The sequence below is a fragment of the Dasypus novemcinctus genome, chromosome 9 (assembly GCF_030445035.2).
Source record: "Dasypus novemcinctus isolate mDasNov1 chromosome 9, mDasNov1.1.hap2, whole genome shotgun sequence".
Classification (NCBI taxonomy): domain Eukaryota; kingdom Metazoa; phylum Chordata; class Mammalia; order Cingulata; family Dasypodidae; genus Dasypus; species Dasypus novemcinctus.
In genome coordinates this window covers 111040159-111059821 of record NC_080681.1, presented here as the reverse complement: position 1 = coordinate 111059821, position 19663 = coordinate 111040159, and the positions used below count along the sequence as shown (strand labels likewise).

General features: G+C 38.8%; 1 protein-coding gene across 5 annotated transcripts; it reads right to left on the bottom strand.

Moving 5' to 3' along the window:
• Nucleotides 1-414: 414 nt before the first annotated feature.
• SRSF10 (serine and arginine rich splicing factor 10) lies at nucleotides 415-13714 on the bottom strand. 5 transcript variants are annotated; one of them, XM_058304125.2, is made up of 6 exons: nucleotides 13501-13714; nucleotides 11969-12073; nucleotides 8336-8439; nucleotides 7312-7474; nucleotides 7021-7074; nucleotides 415-3305 (listed from the first exon to the last, which is right to left on the bottom strand). In XM_058304125.2, exons 1-6 carry the CDS (start codon nucleotides 13563-13565, stop codon nucleotides 3245-3247), a joined length of 552 nt encoding a protein of 183 aa, XP_058160108.1. In that variant the 5' UTR covers nucleotides 13566-13714; the 3' UTR covers nucleotides 415-3244. The 5 variants fall into 5 exon arrangements, with proteins under 5 accessions (XP_058160108.1, XP_058160106.1, XP_058160107.1 ...); XM_058304123.2 differs by having other exon boundaries at nucleotides 415-6886; nucleotides 13501-13696; XM_058304124.2 differs by having other exon boundaries at nucleotides 415-6886; nucleotides 7021-7071; nucleotides 13501-13680.
• Nucleotides 13715-19663: the final 5949 nt, after the last annotated feature.

The following is a 19663-nucleotide window of genomic DNA, read 5'->3' as shown; positions in this document are numbered from 1 at the left end:
GAGTAACTTAAAAATTTTCATTTCTGAATAAATTATATGGTCATAACTGACATTTCCCTAGAATGGTGCTATATAGGTATGGTTAGCCTACATTTAGTATGGTGACAATTTCTAAGTTCATGTACTGAGAAAAAAATAGAAGGCACAGAAAACCAATCATGTAGGTTTGCTATAGTCAGGTAGTGTGATTCCTTCAGTTTCAGTTTGTCGAATCTTTTGGTTGGCAGTGTGTAGGGTAGAATCTTGAGTTTTCTTCTTCCCAAAAGCAAGCAAAGATAAAACTGAAGGATTTTGAGTAAGTTCTACAAATGCTGTCTACTGTTTTGCATTTCCAGAGGCAAATTTGGTGAAACCAGAGGGAGGAAATGAACACATTTCTAAAACCTTAACCCAGCCAAAAATTTGAGGCAAAGCTAAACCTAGAAAAAAAAGTTTATTTCACTCTCCATCATTGAGATGTAATCTGCAAAAAACTCAACACAAAGGCCTTTTACTTCTCTACAAACTGTCAATTCTCAAGGAAGTGAATTTACATGCCTCACTTTTTATTCCAAATGAAAAAAGCCCACTCTTTAATACATGGGTGGTAAAACAGTTTCATGGATACACATAAAACAATAAGTATAACCAACACCTTTGAATGAAAGGGCAGAGGAAACCACTCCAATGCTTTTCCATGGCAAGTAGCACCATGTTTATCAAGTCATCACTGTCTAGAATGGTATCAGTTTACCCCCTGGACTACCAAAAGCTTTGCAGGTCTAGGACGTCCAGGACCTGCAGGTCTGTCTCAAGCCACAGCCTCCCTATTTCAAATACAATCTAAGGATTTTGTAAACAGTAACATGGTCAAAACACAATACAATGAAAAGTCTCTAGCAACTTGAAAAGCTATGCTGCAAAGTGTCTGAGCCATAACAGCGAGTGATTTGGGGTTACACTTAGCCTCTGGCGTTTTTTTTCATCCAGAAAAGTTATCAATGTGTAAAGTTGTGAGGAATGAAACTACTGCAAAAAGCCCATCACATGGTAGGCACTTTATACATGGCAATTTTCAGATCTGTAAAATGGAATAGTTTCCATTTCCTAGAATGTTTTGAGGAATATTTTAAAAGTGCTTAATTAGCATTTGACTTGGCATGTTGAGTGCGTAATATTGACAACATTTAATACAAATGGAAACAACTACAGGAGACACCTTAAAGCAATTTTTTCTAATTCCACAGTTGCCAAAACTATACAGGCCTTTTCTGATCTGTCATCTTTTAGAGAACTTATCAAGTATAATTACATTAATGGTAATATTTTCCAGTAAAAAAAAACCTCAAGTCTATTAAGACAAAAACTTTGTATTCAACCATTTTTTTCAACAATACCTTCAACTAAATACCCAATTTACTCTTTCCTTTGACCCTTTGAAATCCCAATTCAAAAGGAAATGGGGAAGGGAGATAAAAGGCAAAATATTCAAACATGTATGAACTACAAAGAGTTAAAAAAAAAACACACCACCTAAATATAAACAGCCTTAATACTGATGGATTTTGTAAAGGTGTTAAAAATAATACTTTTTGTAATTAAATCTAGTCATATTCAAAGTGAACTCATTCCAGTATACCAATTTTATTGTCTCCATGAAAAGAAAGCTATAAAAAATTTCCTCACCTGATTTATGACAAACCAAATGAAAAAAGTAGGCACTGCCATCTAGGTGCATTTAAGTAATAGATTAAGTGCCACTTACTTGTGTGATCTTGAGCAGGTTTGAAAAGTTTTTTTTAACAAATGAGAAATACCTCCAATTTTTCACATCCCTAAGTTATGGGTATTTTATGTTTTCTGTATTTTTATAAATTAATGGGTTAAATTCTATTTTTGGAGAAAAAGGCTTTCAAATAAATATGTGGCAAAAATATGACAAAATCAAATGTTGAGTGATGGTATCAAATGTATAGGCAAACAAATTTCATACCCTAATAAGGAACTAAGGAATCCAAAACATTTTTGTGATACTATAAAAGTTATTTATTCACTATACACAGAACATGTCCCCTATAAAATGTACATGTAAATCACTGAATAGTATAATTTGGTGAACATTTTCTCAATTACAGAACATACTAAATCAGTTGGGTAACAGCTCTGTCTGCCTCAAAATAATCTAATAATTTTAGCACCCAAAGAGTCTCCTTTATATCTAATGCAAAGTTGAATACTTATTTTGGGATTACTTCCTAATGTGTTTGAGGCAGTTAACAATTTAATATAACTCTAGTATATTACAGTCACTGCACAAGAAATCAGTTTATTACATATTAATTGAAACATCATTTTTCATTATTTGTATTAATGGGATGCAAACAAATACTGGATACTTTAAAATGGCAGATAACCACAAAATTACTTATCTTTGATAGTATATACTGGGTTTTATAATTACATTAGAAGTGGTGTAAAATAGTTATGAATACACCTCAAACAAAACAATGAGGCCATACTATAATGATTCAATTGATTGTGCTCTCAGTGGACTTTATTATTGAATAAATGAATTATATCTTTTTTTCTCCCCAATTATCCAGTAAAATGTTTTGCCCAACAGTAAGGGTGCAGTAAATGTTTGCTGAATATACTGACTAGGTAAGAGGTGAGAAGAGATGAACCTTCTTAGCTGGATATCAAGAATCATATTTGGAATTTACCTGGGAAAGAGGAAGATGTAAGCTGCATATGGTGTACAAGTAAATAAACTCAGATGCCATCAAAGCAAACAATTAAGCAGAGAACACTGGCACCAGAATAAACATAGGCAAGGTTTGCCAATAATAGCAAAACTGGAACTGACAACCAAAAGATAGTTTATATTGGACCATAACTTTTCCCACCCAATTCAGTTTGAGACAGACCAATAGAGGCACTGTAAGAGACTATGGCTGTCTTCCTTGATATTCAGACATCCTAGTTTTCAATAATTTATTATGGACCTATTACCCAAGAATCAATATAAACCTATTCATACTTAGGGACTAGTTTCCACAAGTACAAAGTTGAATTTCCTTTTATTTGTCCTAAAATGCTTACTTTCAAACTTGAAGGGACTTCAATTATTCCATGTAGTTTTCGATAACATTCTTTTATCTTTTCAGACCAGAGTCAAAATATTCGTACAGTATTCATACTGCAGCACCTTCCACCCACCCTTTGGTCGCTTGAACTGCCCTTCTTTGGTTCTTTTTCCGCTTTCTCAGATCTTTCTTGAAGTGTAGTAAGCAGAACTGTACTGGGTATTCCAGCTGCAGTTTGGTCTTAAATAAAAGAAGGATGTTTGTCAGTTTGGTTTTCTTTATTCTTCTCTGTGGTATACAGGATTTTGTTAGTTGAACTGGATGTAGCAGCTTACTGGGCCAAATTTTCAAGAGAATGGTACAATAGTTCCCAGGTCTTTTCCCTGGGTTGTAACTTATCAGCTCATACTCTATGTAGCACCTTTCCTTTCTCACTGAAGCATTATCTGTCATTTTTCTTCTTGCTTACTTGGCTTCAAAAAAAAAATGCAGAGATCTTAAGTAAAAAGAGGTGAAGTGTCAGCCCTCACTTGAGTCCTGATATGATCTACTCTATTTAATGTTGAGCACTGTGCCAGACATACAACAGGTAATTAATATCTGTGGAACTCAACTTATAACTCAAAATTAACTTTAAAACAACTGTGTAAGGATCCTCATCAAATACCAAAAGGATCCTAACTATCATGGGTTCATTTACAATATAGTGCTCTGGAAGCTGTTAGGTATAATGTTCTCAAGAAAACTAAGATTAAAAATAAGCAAGGCAAGTAAAAAATAAAAACACCAGATCCTTCGGTTTCACAAAGAACAATTTTCAATGGGCTATCCTCTGGATCTACTTTTAGGATTAATGTGATTAACACTGCCCTCTGTAAGTTTCTCATCAAAACTTAGGGTCTTCCTTAGGGAAGGTTTATTATTTTTTCTCTCCTCAAAAACAAAACAGCAAAAACCAAATTAAAAAAAAAAAGAAAAACTCCACTAAGGATCAGGCACCTGGGCTCAAATCATGGCTCTGCCATTTACAACATTGTGACCTTTTATCTCTTTGTGCCTCACCTTCCTTATCTGCAATATGGAGATAATAAAAATCTTTCTGGTAGGGTTTCGTGAAGATAAACGAGTTATCATGTGAAGGTTTTAAAAAAAAACTCCTGGCACATCATAAATACTCAATACATATCAGCTATAATTATTGCCATTCTTTCAAGTAGATTGAATCCAAACAAAAAATACCTAAACCATTATCCGAAAATGATTAACACTTCATATTAACTGCTCACCAACATTCAATGCAAAAGTATTTTAAATCTGCCATAAACATAAGGCCCAATGCATCTTGTTTAGGAAAGCAGGAAAGCAGAAACATTAGGCTATCCCAATAACGTAAACTTAAAAACCAGCTGCCCCAATTTCATTTTAATAGGTACCTTAACACTACTAAATAAGCTCTAAGTTATTTAAGAGGCTCCATGAGCAATCATGAAACAACTTTGACATCACATAAGGATTTTTAAAGTACTATGTAAATAAAGATGTAGCTTTCTGGCAAGTTCTATCCTTTCCAAAGTCAAAGTTAATTGTGCCTAGTGCAACACTGATTAACAATATTCCTAAATCTACAAAGGACTGTTCTCAATCATTGTTATTTTAGAATCATATCCAAAACTATAATAATTCAAGTTAATCGTTATTTCCTTCATTTTGTTTTTATTATAGCATGTTTGCTTAATTTACAGCAAGCAGAAAATAAGCTGGGTCTTGTTTTTGATCCAAACATTGATGTTTTAAAGGTTGTACACAATATTTGTTAAAAAGAACATATAAAAATACCTTTTTAGAAGCTTCTATAAGAAAGAAAATACAAAGTTTAACCCCACAACTTTCCTCTTTGCTAGAACTGCAAACTACTGCTACAGTTTTAAATAGACTTTTTGTTGTTTAAACTATACATCCAGGAAAATCTAAAAAAATTAAAGAAACGTGCATATAAATGATTGCATAGCAGAACATGAACATTAACTGCAAAACAGTAAAGAAAGTTAGAAATACTATCAAATATACAAAGGTTCTAGAATCAATCCTTTAAACACATTCCACAAACAGTATTTAAAAACCATCTTTTGTTCTTTACAGGCAGGTCTAGAATACTAAAATAAAAAATGAAAAAAGTAATCCTCTAAAAGGAATCGTTTTCCCAGTTATTTCTTACTTATACCTGCAAGCAAGCAATCTGAGATTTTTAAAGATGCTAGCTTTTATTCTGAAATGAGTTTGGACATATCGTCAAATTACTTTTTTTGTCCCCAAAACGATCTTTCAGAGAAATAATAAACAATTAAAGATATCATTTCCTCATTTTTAGCCAGGTACTGACAAGTACAATAATGTACTAGTTATCAATTTACACTGATAATCAGAAACTCCAAAACAAAACAAAACAAAAAACCCCCGTGACTTTTGTTTAAATTGACTAATCCTTTCCCCCAATTATGTAATATTTCATGGCACCACAGAATCACCTAGTAATGGGAGTGTTATCTTTCAACTTGCCTCACATAAAATATACGAGGTGTGACAAACAAGCCTTCCTCATTAAGAGATAGGCAGATTTTGATACAAATGCACACACCAACTGAGTGCTATAAGCATCAAAATTATTTTACCCTAGGCACACATAAACAAAACCTACTTTGAAACAATTTACTTGCTTCTAACAGGATTAAGAAAACAAAGCAGTATCATGGTCAACAATGCTCCTTAAAATTTAGAATAACCAGAGAACAGCATTCTTTCCCTCTAAAATTACTTGTCATCAAAGACCTGCTCAAATTTAAGGTGAGTTCTTCTGATGTTTTTATGTTTCAAATCTTCAGAGAAACCAGAAAAAAAGCAGTGAAGGCTCTATGTTTCACTCAAAAACTCAATTTCCCTGAAAATGCTACTTAACCAAGTTGGCATCATTCCCCAAGGCAGTGGGGGTTAACAAAAGAACTATTCCACACTGCTTTATAAATAAACTATCATAATGGGCCTAGACATTTTGATAAGACATTAAAGGTCCACCCTGAACCTAAATGTGTCTGAGCAGTCAGTGTTGTACTGTAGCTACAACTTCACTTTTGTATCATTCTATCTTATTAACAAGCTACATTTCTAGGTTAACAGTTCTACCAAATATGGATATGAAAGTTTATCTTGAATAAAACAATGTTGCAAATTATGGTCAACCAACATCTTTTCACCAATACTTCAAGCATAAAAAATGAGAATCTTTACAAAAATATACAGAGACACCACAAATTGGTAGCTGCCCATTAACATTAAACAAACTGGACTCTTAAGAGTGGCTTCTCAACAGCATATCATTTTAATTATAACCATTGCCTGGTACAGGGAAAACTAACAAGTGTTGTTGTTGTTTTAAGCATCATTGCAACATTGTATTCCTGATAATTTAATTCAACCAAACTATGAGTAAATGAATGATACATGCCTAAAAATATCATGGTTTAAGCTATTAGTGGCCACTGGACTTAGGACTAGTCCAAGACCTTGATCTAGATTTTGACCTAGACCTAGACTGTGATCTTGACTGAGATTTGGATCTAGGTGGTTCTTTTTTCCTTGATTCCTTTTCATATCTTGAGCCAGACTTATAATGTGTTTTGGAATCTGTTTTAGAGGTGCCTCTAGTTTTGGTGTGAGATGCAGACCTAGAACGTGATTTAGCCTTCATTTCTTTCTTGGGCTGGGACTTGGACCGTGATCTTGAATTGGATTTAGATCTTGAAAAAGATCGATTTCGGTGTTTGAATCTTTCAAAACAGAGGAGAAATACAATTAGAGTAAAAATTAGATTCTATATTAATCAAATTTGTTATTTTTAGAGCAAAAGTTTCACTCTGAAATTGAAAAACATATAGGTCTTTTTCAAAACAAAGTTATTTACCTATCATTGTCGGAATGGCTTCTGCTACGCCGTGGTCTTCCAGTCGGTCTACTGCTAAAAAGTATATCAGAAAAAGCAAACAGTGACAAATGTCTATTTATAGTCTAAATTTTAAAGTTTCTATTAAAGTTTCTAAAAAAGTGAGCCATAAAACTTAATAAAACACCAAAATATTTTTTGTCTCAATGAAGCAATCCACAAAGATAATTAAAAATATACAAAAACATTAAAAATTTTTAATGCTAACATAAATCTTTTCTAATGGATCATTGTGCTAAACTTCACACTTACTTTCTAGGACTATAGGATCTTCTATAGTTGTAATCAAAAGACCGACTTCTCGATCTCCTCCTTTCGTAACTCCGGCTTCTAGAACGTCTGTATCTATCATAATCATCATAGCGTGAAGAACTGTATACATTCCTCCCTTCCTTGGCTTTCATCTGATTTGGTGCTATGAAACACATAGAACAGAAATATTTAGAAACATTTGAAAAATGAATATTTAAATCCTCAGTTAAAAAAAAACACTTATTGGTGGCCTATGAACAATGTGTAGTGTCAAAGTGCAGGATATATAGTTACATGATTCAGGGAGACTACAGTAAAGACTGGAAGAAAGCTAATACTTATTGAACGCCTTACACACACGTGCCTTGGAATTTATCAATTCTTATGTTACCACATTAAATTCTATGAAGCAGATACTTGAATCTGTATTCCCAACCTAAGCACTAGACAATTATCGATACCTGTGTCTCCCTAAGGGTTTGGCTTCTGTTCAGCAGCTGTTTTAATCCCTATCTTACAGTATCTTGCTCAAGGTAACATAATGAAGTCAGTATTCAAACCCATGTCTATTTGACTCCAAAGCTTGTAATCCTACCTCATTAGTATACAGCAAACATAACCCATACATTGTTTCCACAGCCACACACCCATACAATTATCCCATTATATTTTGAAGCCTTTTATGAGCCAGAGAAATGGCTCAAGGTCTTAAGTTTTTTTCAAGTTTTTTATCCCCTTCAATTCCACCCCCACTATATTATACATATCTCACTTTCTGAAGTCAACTTTCTGAAGAGTTCATACATATTTTAGGAATTCTGATCTCTTCCACATTCAACCAATATCTACCCCAAACTTCTATAATACATAAGAAAAATACAATATTCTAGCTTCTTAAAAAGTTATTTTTCTGGGTTTTGAACAGATATACAAAGACAAGTTGCATAATTAAGTCCAAGAAATCCTGAAGCAACATACTGTCTAGAAACGATGCATTATACATATTAGGTATAAGTGTACTTACTCTTCCGATCCCCCTGTGCAAACTGGATTTCAATTTGACGTCCACAAATCCATTTTCTGTCCAAATTATGTAATGCATCTTCAGCATCACGAACATCCTCAAATGTACTAAATGTTAAGGGGCTTGGGAAGTTTTGCAAACTTTGATAATGAATGTGTTCAGTTGGTAATCTGGAACAATTACTAGTCTCCCAATATTGTGCTAGAAAAACCAACCAAACTCTACTAACTAGTTGGTTGATTCAGCTATAAATGTTACACAGTTCTAAAGCACCTGTGGATTTACTATGGCATAAGTTTCTGAAAATACTCTAGTGAATTCACAGTTAACTTACTGAAGTAAGATCCGTTATAGCTGAACCACCAAGTAATCTTACATTTTTTTTCTTGACTGAGTTTTAAGAATTAACTTTATAAAACAAGACAAAAAAAACACATACAAAAAACAAAAACAAATGCCAGGTCTATGTTGGATGCCAAAACAAAAATTTCTTAAAATAAAACCAAAGCAGTTAATATGTTTCAAATGAAAATAAAATGTCAATAGTTCTTGTGTAAGCAAGCAGGATATATCTTACCTTTCCAGAGATGAAAGCATTAACCTCAAATTTATTTTGCTGTTTTTGCAAAATAAGATTTTTTGCATATCTGTGTTTCTTGCAACGCACAGGTAAGACTACACGCTGGTCACTTGTGGGTATCAAGACAAAGTCAAGCAATATTCAAGACAATCACTATCAAAAGCATATTGCATCCATACAGACTGTAACAGCATACTGCCAAGAAATAGCCACTCTAAGGGCTCTTAGGCCAGAAAGCCCTAACCATGATAGCCAAATACATAGCTTCCTGCAAAGTGGGTTTCCAACCTGAGAATTTAGTATTTATTAGCCAGAAACAGGAACTGTTGGTACCCATTTTAGAGCTGAGATGTTAAGCTGCCTTGTCTCCTCCCCCCAGCCCTGGCAGCCAATGCCAGCAATACTACTTTAAGAACCTCTGACTTTACAGTTATCCTGTTCCAACCTAACTCTTTTCCTAAAATGGAAGTAAAGTACACCTTCAGGGCAGTGTTTGATGTAAAAGCTTGGGAGATCTAGGTTAAGTTCAGGTGTGCATTTTCATTCTATTCTAAAAATCAACTCTTCCAACTTGCCCATTTCTAGCTGTCAAATTTGAGAAGATGTAAGAATGGTGGGTCTAGAGAGCTGATTAAAATACTCCCAAAGTGACACAATCTTTTAAAGACCTATAAAGGGCTCTTTTAATTTCAGAGACTAAACGGTCCAGCTCATTCAAAATTCGTTTTTGTTCTGAAAGGAATTAAGGACCACAGCAGATTTCCAGCTCTCTTCCAGAGGCTATTGTGTGTAGGCTGAATGGAAGGAGAGACTTCCAAGTCCTAAATCATTGGGCTTTCAACACGAAAAGGCAAAGGTCGATGGGGAAAATTTAGAACTTTGAATACTGTAACTGAACGATCCTCAAGGTTAATGAAAATGGGCTCTAAAATAAAGGGATAAGTTCACTTAATGCGTACACTATTTCCGGTTACCCCAAGAGACAGAATATAACAATTTTAAAAAGATTTAACTCAAGAGAGCTGTAAAAATTATTGAGAGCAAAGTATCCTCTGGTGCTACCCTCAAGAACAATCCTGAGCTGGAAGGGCCATGACAAGATTTTACTTTACCTGTTAACTAAGGTATAGGAAAAGAAGGCTAATTGGGAAACAGGTTAGGTAGAAGAGATAGTGGCAACAGGAACAGCCAATATCACTCTGAAGCCAGTCATGGAGGAATCTGTACTTCAGGGTCTTCCCAAAAACCGAAGAGATAATCTGTTACTTCTTTTTAAGACTATGAAAAGATTTACTCTGTGTGTATATAAAACTATCACTTTCCTTTTAAACTCCTTTGGATGACAAACACCTCTTCTGGCTCAAGTATCACATGTTCTTGAGTCAAACTACCATTGAATCTAGTGTCCAGGCCACCCCCAAAACTTGTAAAATCAGGTCAACACTGTAAGCCAGAATATACCGCTACTTTTATTAACCAAGTCAGATATAATTTTTATTCTTTCTGTAACCAATTTCCACAACTGTCCATCACTGGCCTTGCAGGAGTAGCATTCAGCCCTTTCCCACAAGATCAGAATGTCATTAGGACTCCTCATTTGAACTTTCAAGAGACTTACTCAATTTCAAGATTTTCCTAGCCTAAGGTCCACAGCTCAAATCTTTGTTGTCAAAAGAAGATGATATCTCTCTGATGGGTGGCCTTCTGCCATCAATTAAGAACCAAACAATCACATGTGCTAAAGCACAGCAGGGCCAGCAGAACAACCTCCAGAAGTTAGGGGTTTGTGTATGCTTCCAGCATCCACTTCAAAATCTATCTATAAACAGGCAATATTTCTAGTGATCTGACCCTACAAGACCACCTGAAGTGTTTCTAAGTTGCCCCAAGTTCATGCACCTGTCTCCCATTTAAGCACAGCTCTAGAGTCTGTTTCTGATCCCAAAACCTCATGCTACTGCAAAAGAGCACTGCCTGCCACTCTGTAGCATCTGACTGCTGGGTCCAAAACAGAATTATGCTGAATTTCAGCTTATCGATATTACATCCTGGTACAATTTAACTTGACAAGCTAAGAGAGTGTGCATTTATACAAGACCACAATCACAACATCAAAGGCCCATACAAATCAAGTTATAGGTTTTGTCACTAGACCAAACCAGAATAATTTTGAAAGTTAACTGCTTACAAAACATTAAAAAAGAAAAAGAAAAAAAAAAAAAAAAAGGAAAAAGAAAAAAAGGAAAATAGTTATTCTGTAGGATACATCAGGTATGATTCCTTTAATCTTGGCCATCATTCAACTTCATCTTGACCTTTAACTCTTTAAGTGCTTGTCAGAAGGACTTGTCATGAGATGCTTGGCCAAAAATGACAGATGGCTTTATCTTTAACTTTGAAAAACAACCTTTTCCCCCTTTTGTAGATAAAGCGAGGCTTTGTCTCCCATTAGGCTTGTCCTTCTTCCAGCTTTTCTTTATTTTTTCTTTTCCCAAACTCTCCCTTCTCTTCAAGCCTGATCCTTAAGAGGTCTTTGGCTTGTCTACTTGCCTTAAGTGTTGACCTCTACTCTAAAGGTTCTTTCATGCTTTCTCTTTGGGGTCGCCATAACTGTACAGACAGCTTTACATTCTCTGAGGCAACAACAGAGGACAGCAAATTAGGGGTCAATATTAAAGAAGTTTACCTCATTGTTATACAATTTGTTTTTGATCAAGTGATTCAAATTAACAATACCAAACTTTATATTGCTAAGCACAAGAATGTTTTACTGTTTAATTTGATTTACATTAAAGCTGGTAGCAACCGGAATGTATTCAAATTTAAATCACATAATATAATGATTGATTTTCAGCAGCATGAATGGGAATTTAAATATTTTTGGATTAACTTTAAGATATAGAGCAACGTGAGAGTCAGAATTTTCAAAACTCTGAAGACATAAGACATTAGAAGACAAAAAATAAACTACTTTTTAGATGTTACCTCTTTACACAAACTTGAATTTCAAACTTCAACACCCCTCACTAATCAGCCATCTGAAGAAAGGATATTGAACATAAGCAAATCCTCTTGGACGGCGAGTGTAGAAATCAAGTGGAACATACACATCAACTATAGGACCATAACGACCAAATTCACGACGTAAATCTTCAGACCTAAAACATCATGGGGAAAAAAAAAAAAAGACCCCAAATTTTTATATTCACCCCCATGAAAGAAGTTCTTTGTAAGAAATAGAGGTATCTTTCTGTAACGTCTCAGTCAATGAAAGGGACTGTAGTCTAATAAAGTGGAAATGTGTGACCCGTAGGTCCCAACTATGTCCTTTGGTGACCTGAAACAAACTTTCTAGATCTCAATATTAAGAGGCTATTTATAAAGACATACAAAAATTTATGGGCAATACATCTTTTTGTTATAGGAAGCTAGGATCCAAGAATTTGCAGTTTAAAATAAAATCTGTTACTGCTTTGCATTAATAAGTCCAGTAATCAGGAAATCAACACATATAAGGGAAACTTGATCACAACTGATCTCTATTGTTTTTATCCATAGCATTCAGTTTTCATAAAAGATAAAGTAGCATTAGGTTGTATGTAAGTCTCTATGGCTAAAGTTTTTCTTTTACAGTATTACTATCCATTCTAGTGCTCTGAAAAATATTTATTTTGTACCACCAAATTTTAAGGACGGTGTTAAATACTTAATAGTAGGTGGTTATGGATTGAAAAATAAATCACAAACATAAATAAGGAAAACTTTCCTAATTACCAAAATACTATACTTTCCTATTAAAAAAAGGAGATTTATTTATGAAATATGAAGTCTCATCTTGTTATAAGGTTCCTTCTAAAAATTCTTAGGGCAAATCCAAGCAATTAAAGGAATTGGTGGAAACAAAGCCTAGTTAAGGCACGATCTGGACTAATCTAACTTAGGTACCGACATCCCAATGACAGAGGTTTCCTAAGTCCCCCTTCTCAAACGGTGCCCAGAATTTCAGGTAAATGAGAATACGTCTTTGGATGTAACTGGGAAAATCTGATTTCCCAAATCTCAACATTCTCCTTCTCCAAACATCGCCAAAAAGATTAAAAACCACGAACATTCCCCTCACCCCCATCAAAGGAAATGCTTCAACAACGTTCCCTCACTTGATTCCGTTATCTCAGTGCAAAATTATTCTTTTTAAAAACGGAAAGAAGTAATCTTTGAGCCGAGAAGGCATGCACCCCCAAGAACGTGAGTTTCAAAGCCACGGGGCGCGGATGTTTGGTCGCGGACAGGCCGTGGCGGTGGCTGGATGCGCCGAAAGGAAGCCAGGAGAGGGCAAACCGAAAAGCCCGCCACGCGGCCCGCGTTCTGTTCCCGCCGCAGCCAGGCTAGGGCCAGGGACACCGCCCTCGCCCCCACGCGGCGGCTGAGGCCGGCGGCGCGGCCTAGTTGGGCGCCTCTGCTGGCGCGGGAACCGCCATCTTCCCCCCTTCCCCTCCCCCGGCCTAGCGCCGCCGCCGCCGCTCGGGTCCCCTCCGGGCGCCCAAGGCCTCCCCGCGTGTACCTGACGTACCACCCCTGTACATACCTGGTGTCGTCGGCCACGTTCCTCACGAAGAGAGACGTGTTCGGGGGGCGCAGATAGCGGGACATGACTGTGGCGTAGGTTTTCGGCCACGGGAACTAACGGGCTCAGAAAGCCGTCCGCGGCTCCGACGGCGGATCCTCAGACACACACAGCCAAAAGGCTCCGCTACGGCAACCGTCTTATCTCGCGAGACTTCACTCCCGCCTCCACCCCTCCCATCTCGGCTCAACGCCACGACCAGCAACGGTTCTTTCCCGCGAGATCACGAAGCATGAGCTTGCGCATGCGGACGGCTCGGTTACACGTCACAGCCACGGACTCGTTCATTGGCTTGCTTTCCGTTGGGCTTCTTCTGGGTTTTCCCTCCGCCCGCTCTTTCTTTCTTTAGTGCTTCATTTTCCCGCCCTTTCCTGCTTTGCCCGGACCCCAAGATTCTATGCCAACTTTGCAGTTATTATTGGGCAATTTAAAAAAACATAGTTTGGAGAGCCCACCCAAAAAGTGTCGTCTGATTTTTATTAGATCCCTGACAGTAGGAATTTACAGTCCAGGTGTTTGTCCTGGCATGGATGATCCTGTGTCTCTCCACGGCTTTCGGCATTCTCAGACCCACCCCCTAAGCACCTTTGTCCCCACTCCTGCCGCGTTTGGCATGTCCTTGCTCCTTCACCCATCCACGCTGTTAATCTTGATAGAGTCGTTCCCAACCTTCTACATTTTAGTCTGTGTCATTTACAGTGTACTCTATCTCTATACCTTGATGTTATGCATTGATCCTGTATTGTAGTGTGTAGCGTATTTTTTCCCATAACCCTTCTGGTTCTTTCCACTTTAAATCAGCATTTCATTTCTTAATGGTTGCACAGGAAGCCTTGAGAAATTGCGGTGAGCTCCTGACTGATAAAAGTAAATTTAGTCTTCTCTCCCAGGATATTCTAAAAATAATCTGATCTGTGAACTCCTTGACCACCTTCATATCAACAGTAAGATGTAACTTCAGCCTTATTGACAAAACATTGTAAATGCTCGTTTTTACATCGTTACTGTGAAAGTGTAACTTCAGCCCTTCTGGGAAACACTGAATGTCTGGTCCTTGATTATTTGTCCTGAGCACTGTACTTTTTAATCATTCTACCCTATGTGAATCATGGGACTCTAGCAAAAACTCTTGTTTTCATAGCCTATGGAGTGTCTTTGTTTTGAGACCCTCTATATTGCCCCTCATTTTCTTGCCTCTTTGCAGAGCACTACCTTCATTCTCTGACCTGCTGCCCCCAGAGACCCTCTCAGGTAAGTAGGTCCCAATAAAGTTCATGTCTGACCCGATGCCAAGTGTGTTCTTTGGTCTTGCGGCTGCCCCAGCTCGTGCCCTTCAGGAGTTGGTTTGGAACACATTGGTTTTCAAACCTGTTGGTCTCAGAACCCGTTTAGGCTCTTAAAAATTATGGAAGGGGGAAGTGGATGTGGCTCAAGTGATTGGGCTTCCACCTACCATGTGGGAGGACCTGGGTTAGATCCCTGGGGCCTCCTGGTGAAAAAAAAAGCATGCCTGAGCAGTGAATCAGTGCCTGTGCGGTGAACCAAGTGTCTTTGCGGCAAGCCGAGTACCCGCACAGTGAGCCAGTGCCTGCACAAGTGAGTCACGCAGCAAGATGATGATGTAACAAAAGAGAGGTGAAGGGGAGAGTCAAGGTGAGGCACAACAGAAACCAGGAACTGAGATGGCACAAGTGACAGGGAACCTCTCTCCACATCAGAGGTCCCCAGGATCAAATTCTGGTGAACCCTAGAAGAGAAAAACGAGGAGAGAAGACAAAAAGAGAAATAGGTATAGAAGATCACACAGTGAATGGACACAGGCAGCAAGACAGCAGGGCAGGAGAGAGGGAGGGGAAAAATTGTGGAAGGCAGCAGATGTGGCTGAAGCAGTTGAGCACCTGCCTCCCACATGAGAGGTCCCGAGTTTGGTTCCTGATGCCTCCTGAAAACACAAAAGCAAACAATAAGCAAAATCAACAAAACCAACTCAGGGAAGCCAATGTGGTTCAGTGGTTGAGCACCGGCTTCCCACATACAAGGTCCCAGTTTCAATCCCTGGCACTGGTACCTCAATAAAAAAAACTTATGTATCACTTTGCTGCCGTGTTGAAAATACCTTCATCAATTCCTAATGTATTGAAATAAAGTTCAAATTCCTTCTTGAAAAAAAAATTATGGAAGACCCCCCCAATTGGAGTAAAACAGGGAAGCAGACAAGGCTCAACTGAAAGAGTGTTCTCCTACCATATGGAGGGTCCAGGGTTCGATCCCTAGGGCCTCCTGACCCGTGTGGTAAGCTGGCCCATGCACAGTGCTGCCGTGCTCAAGGAGTACCCTGCCATGCAGGGGTGCCCCTGCATAGGGTACCCATGCGCAAGGAGTGCACCCTGCAATGAGAGCCGCCCTGCATGAAAAAAGCGCGGACTGCCCAGGAATGGCACCACACACAAGGAGAGCTGACACAGCAAGATGACGCAACAAAAAAGAGACAGTTTCCCAGTGCTGCTGACAAGAATACAAGCAGACACAGAAGAACATTCAGTGAATGGACACAGAGCAGACAATGGGGGGAAGGGAAGAGAAAATAAATCTTAAAAAAAAAAGTAAAACAGAAAATTTGAATCTGTAAGAACATATAGCGTGCTTTCCACTACCCTTCATCACATATCATGTAGTCTTTGGACAAAGCCACTCTACGTTGTGAGAGAATGAACATTGAAAAGGCAAATAATATTTGAGTATAGTTTCGATCTTGCAGATCTGTTTGGAACCTTTCTGGGTACCTCTTCCAGACCACACTTTGAGAACCATTTGCTGCTCCATCAGACTAGATTTCTGGAGGTGAGTGACATTTTATTAGAATACCTCTGTCGTTTACCACAGTGCCAAACAAACAGCAGGGACCCAAGTACTTTATTTTTTGTTTTTTAAAGATTTATTTATTTTTCTCCCCTTCCCCCTCCACCCCGGTTGTCTGTTCTCTGTGTCTATTTGCTGCGTCTTCTTTGTCCGCTTCTGCTGTTGTCAGCGGCACAGGAATCTGTGTTTCTTTTTGTTGCATCATCTTGTTGTGTCACCTCTCCGTGTGTGAGGCACCATTCTTGGGCAGGCTGCACTTTCTTTCGCACTGGGCAGCTCTCCTTATGGGGTGCACTCCTTGCATGTGGGGCTCCCGTATGCAGGGGACACTCCTGTGTGGCACGGCACTCCTTGTGTGCATGAGCACTGCGCATGGGCCAGCTCCACACGGGTCAAGGAGGCCCGGGGTTTGAACCACGAACCTCCCATGTGGTAGACAGACACCCTAACCACTGAGCCAAGTCTGCTGCCCCAAGTACTTTATTTATTTATTTATTATATTTTATTTATTTTTTATTTAATTCCCCCCTCCCCCAGTTGTCTGTTCTCTGTGTCTATTTGCTGTGTCTTGTTTCTTTTTTTTTTTGTTCACTTCTGTTGTCATCAGCAGCACGGGAAGTGTGGGTGGCGCCATTCCTGGGCAGGCTGCACTTTCTTTCGCGCTGGGCGGCTTTCCTTAGGGGCGCACTCCTTGCGCGGGGGACACCCCTGTGTGGCAGGGCACTCCTTGCGCGCATCAGCACTGTGCATGGGCCAGCTCCACACGGGTCAAGGAGGCCCAGGGTTTGAACCGCGGACCTCCCATGTGGTAGACGGCCGCCCTAACCACTGGACCAAGTCCGTTTCCCCCAAGTACTTTAAATAAATGAACTTTTATTTTATAAAAGACCATAAAAAGATTATTTTTCCATCATCAGCATCCAAAGCAATTAAATGATTTGGCACAGATGGTTATAGTCTGTTGCTCTCTGTAGCAGCTATATTGTTTCTACATTTATGCTTCCCAAGAAGCTTTGGACATTTAATTTATTAAAACTTTTATTGATTATTATGTGTCAGCTATTTTGCTTAGATGCAAGGAATTCAGTGCTGAGAAACATGGAGGTTATGTTCTAGATAGGGTTGTGTGGAGGTTTGAGAAAATGAGCAAGTAAACAACTAAGGTGAACACAGATTGTAGAATGCGATATGAATCATTAATGTGATTGTCTTTGTTTTAATTTATAAAACAGAAGCGTGTCTGGGAAGGCCTTACTGAGCAAATGTGTCCCCACCTCTCCAAGCACCTTTTAGTGGTGAAACTGCCACTTACTAACCCACTTTTCAGAGTAGTCCATCCCTTAATGGTTTGTGGAAATTTCTGGAAACTTTTATTCAAATACCCACGTTTTCATGTTTACCCTACGAGGCTTACTGCCTCACAAGGAAAATTACTGTTTCTGAAACTGGCTCTGACTGGTTCTAGTCACAGAGCATGCTAGGCCTCCATTTTAGGGCCAAGCATAATTGCAACAGAGCACGCTCCGTTGAACCCTGCCTTTCCTGATCTGGACTGGCCCACATCATCCATAACCATGCCACCCAGTTGCCTTTCTCAAACTAGATTGGCTGAGGTCATCTTACTCCATTCTTAGCCATTCCCTTAAGCCCACCTTCCCTAGACGGTACAAAACCCCAGCACCCATTTTGTTACAGGAGACTGATCTGAGGCTTGCCTCTGGTGTCCTTGCTGGCTGCCCATACAATAGTCTCTTCCTTTTCTCAAAATCCAGGTGACTCAGTGCTTGCGTTGGGCAGACTCTCTGGGTGATATCAATTGGGCGGCAACGAAGGGATGGTCATAAAGACCCCTGCCCGAGGCTCCATGGCCCTTGTGGGATGGAGTTTTTCCAGTCATTGACCCTGAGTGGCCACCTAGAGCTGTTAGTCTAGAGGTTCAATGACCAGGATTCTCCCCTGTCCCCACTGGTGCAGTTTAATTTTGATAGAAAAGACATTTCCAGGTAAAGATGTCTTCTGAGTGAGTAACTTTGTTAAGGTGCCTACTTTTTTTTTTTAAGATTTATTTTTTATTTCTCTCCCCTTCCCCGCCCTTCCCCCCCCAGTTGTCTGCTCTCTGTGTCCATTCATTGTGTGTTCTTCTGTGCCTGCTTGTGTTCTTGTCAGTGGCACCCAGAATCTGTGTCTTATTTTTGTTGCGTCATCTTGTTGTGTCAGCTCTCCGTGTGTGCTGCACCACTCCTGGGCAGGCTGCACTTTTTTTCACGCTGGGCGGCTCTCCTTACGGGGCGCACTCCTTGTGCGTGGGGCTCCCCTATGCAGGGAACCCTGCTGCGTGGCATTGCACTCCTTGTGCGCATCAGCACTGCACATGGGCCAGCTCATCACACAGGTCACGGAGGCCCTGGGTTTGAACCTTGGACCTCCCATGTTGTAGGCGGACGTCCTATTATTTTTTGAGCCAAATCCACTCCCCAAGGTGCCTACTCTTAAACAAAACCTGTCTGGTCTCTGGTTGTGGGTTCAAGTCCCACTCTGGTTACTGGGTTAGGATTGTGGGTTCAAGTCCCAATTTAGCCATAATTGATTAGGATTATGGATTTGAGTCCCACCTCAATCCAACCAGGTTATTTACTAGGTACAAGTCCAAGGCATATGAGAGTCAGTTGCTAAATTGCTCACGTTCTGGTTGTGTGTTTGAGTCTCACTCTGGTCTCTGGTCATGGGTTCGACTCCCACTCTGGTCTCCCTCCTATTGGTATACAGGTTGAATGGCACATTCTGACTCCCTTTTCCCAGAGCATGTCCATGCCATAAGTAAGAATCAAGCCCCTGCTGTGACATTTGCAGAAAAGCTATGAAATTATAGTTTAATAAGTTTGTATTTCTGTGTTTCTATGGTTTTGTGTTTGACTCATGGCTTAAGATTTTTAATTGAAGCTATAAGCTTTCTATTTGTGTCTGTTAAAAAAAAAACACATATGTATGTGTGTATATATATATGCTACCTCTGGATGGTAATACAAGATTAACAAAAAAATCTTAAAAGATCTCTATTCAAATTGCTTAAAGATAAATAAGTGCATATCTATCTATCTATATATCATATTCCTTGAGTTCCAGAATTTAAAGAAACTGAACTCTAACACTTGCAATGTAAAAAGAATTGTCATAGAATTAAATCCAAATGTTAAAAAAAAATATCTAGGCACAGGCTGATAAGGAACAGAGTAAATTGGGCTAAACCTATCAGAAGAAGTTTAGA

Coding starts and splice junctions, on each gene's coding strand:
- SRSF10 (XM_058304123.2), bottom strand. CDS start 13,565: ATGTCCCGCTATCTGCGCCCCCCGAACACGTCTCTCTTCGTGAGGAAC. Junction 12,074..13,500: donor AACGTGGCCGACGACACCAG/GTATGTACAGGG, acceptor ATGATGTTTTAG/GTCTGAAGATTTACGTCGTG. Junction 6,887..7,020: donor AGCCATTCCGACAATGATAG/GTAAATAACTTT, acceptor CTGTTTTGAAAG/ATTCAAACACCGAAATCGAT.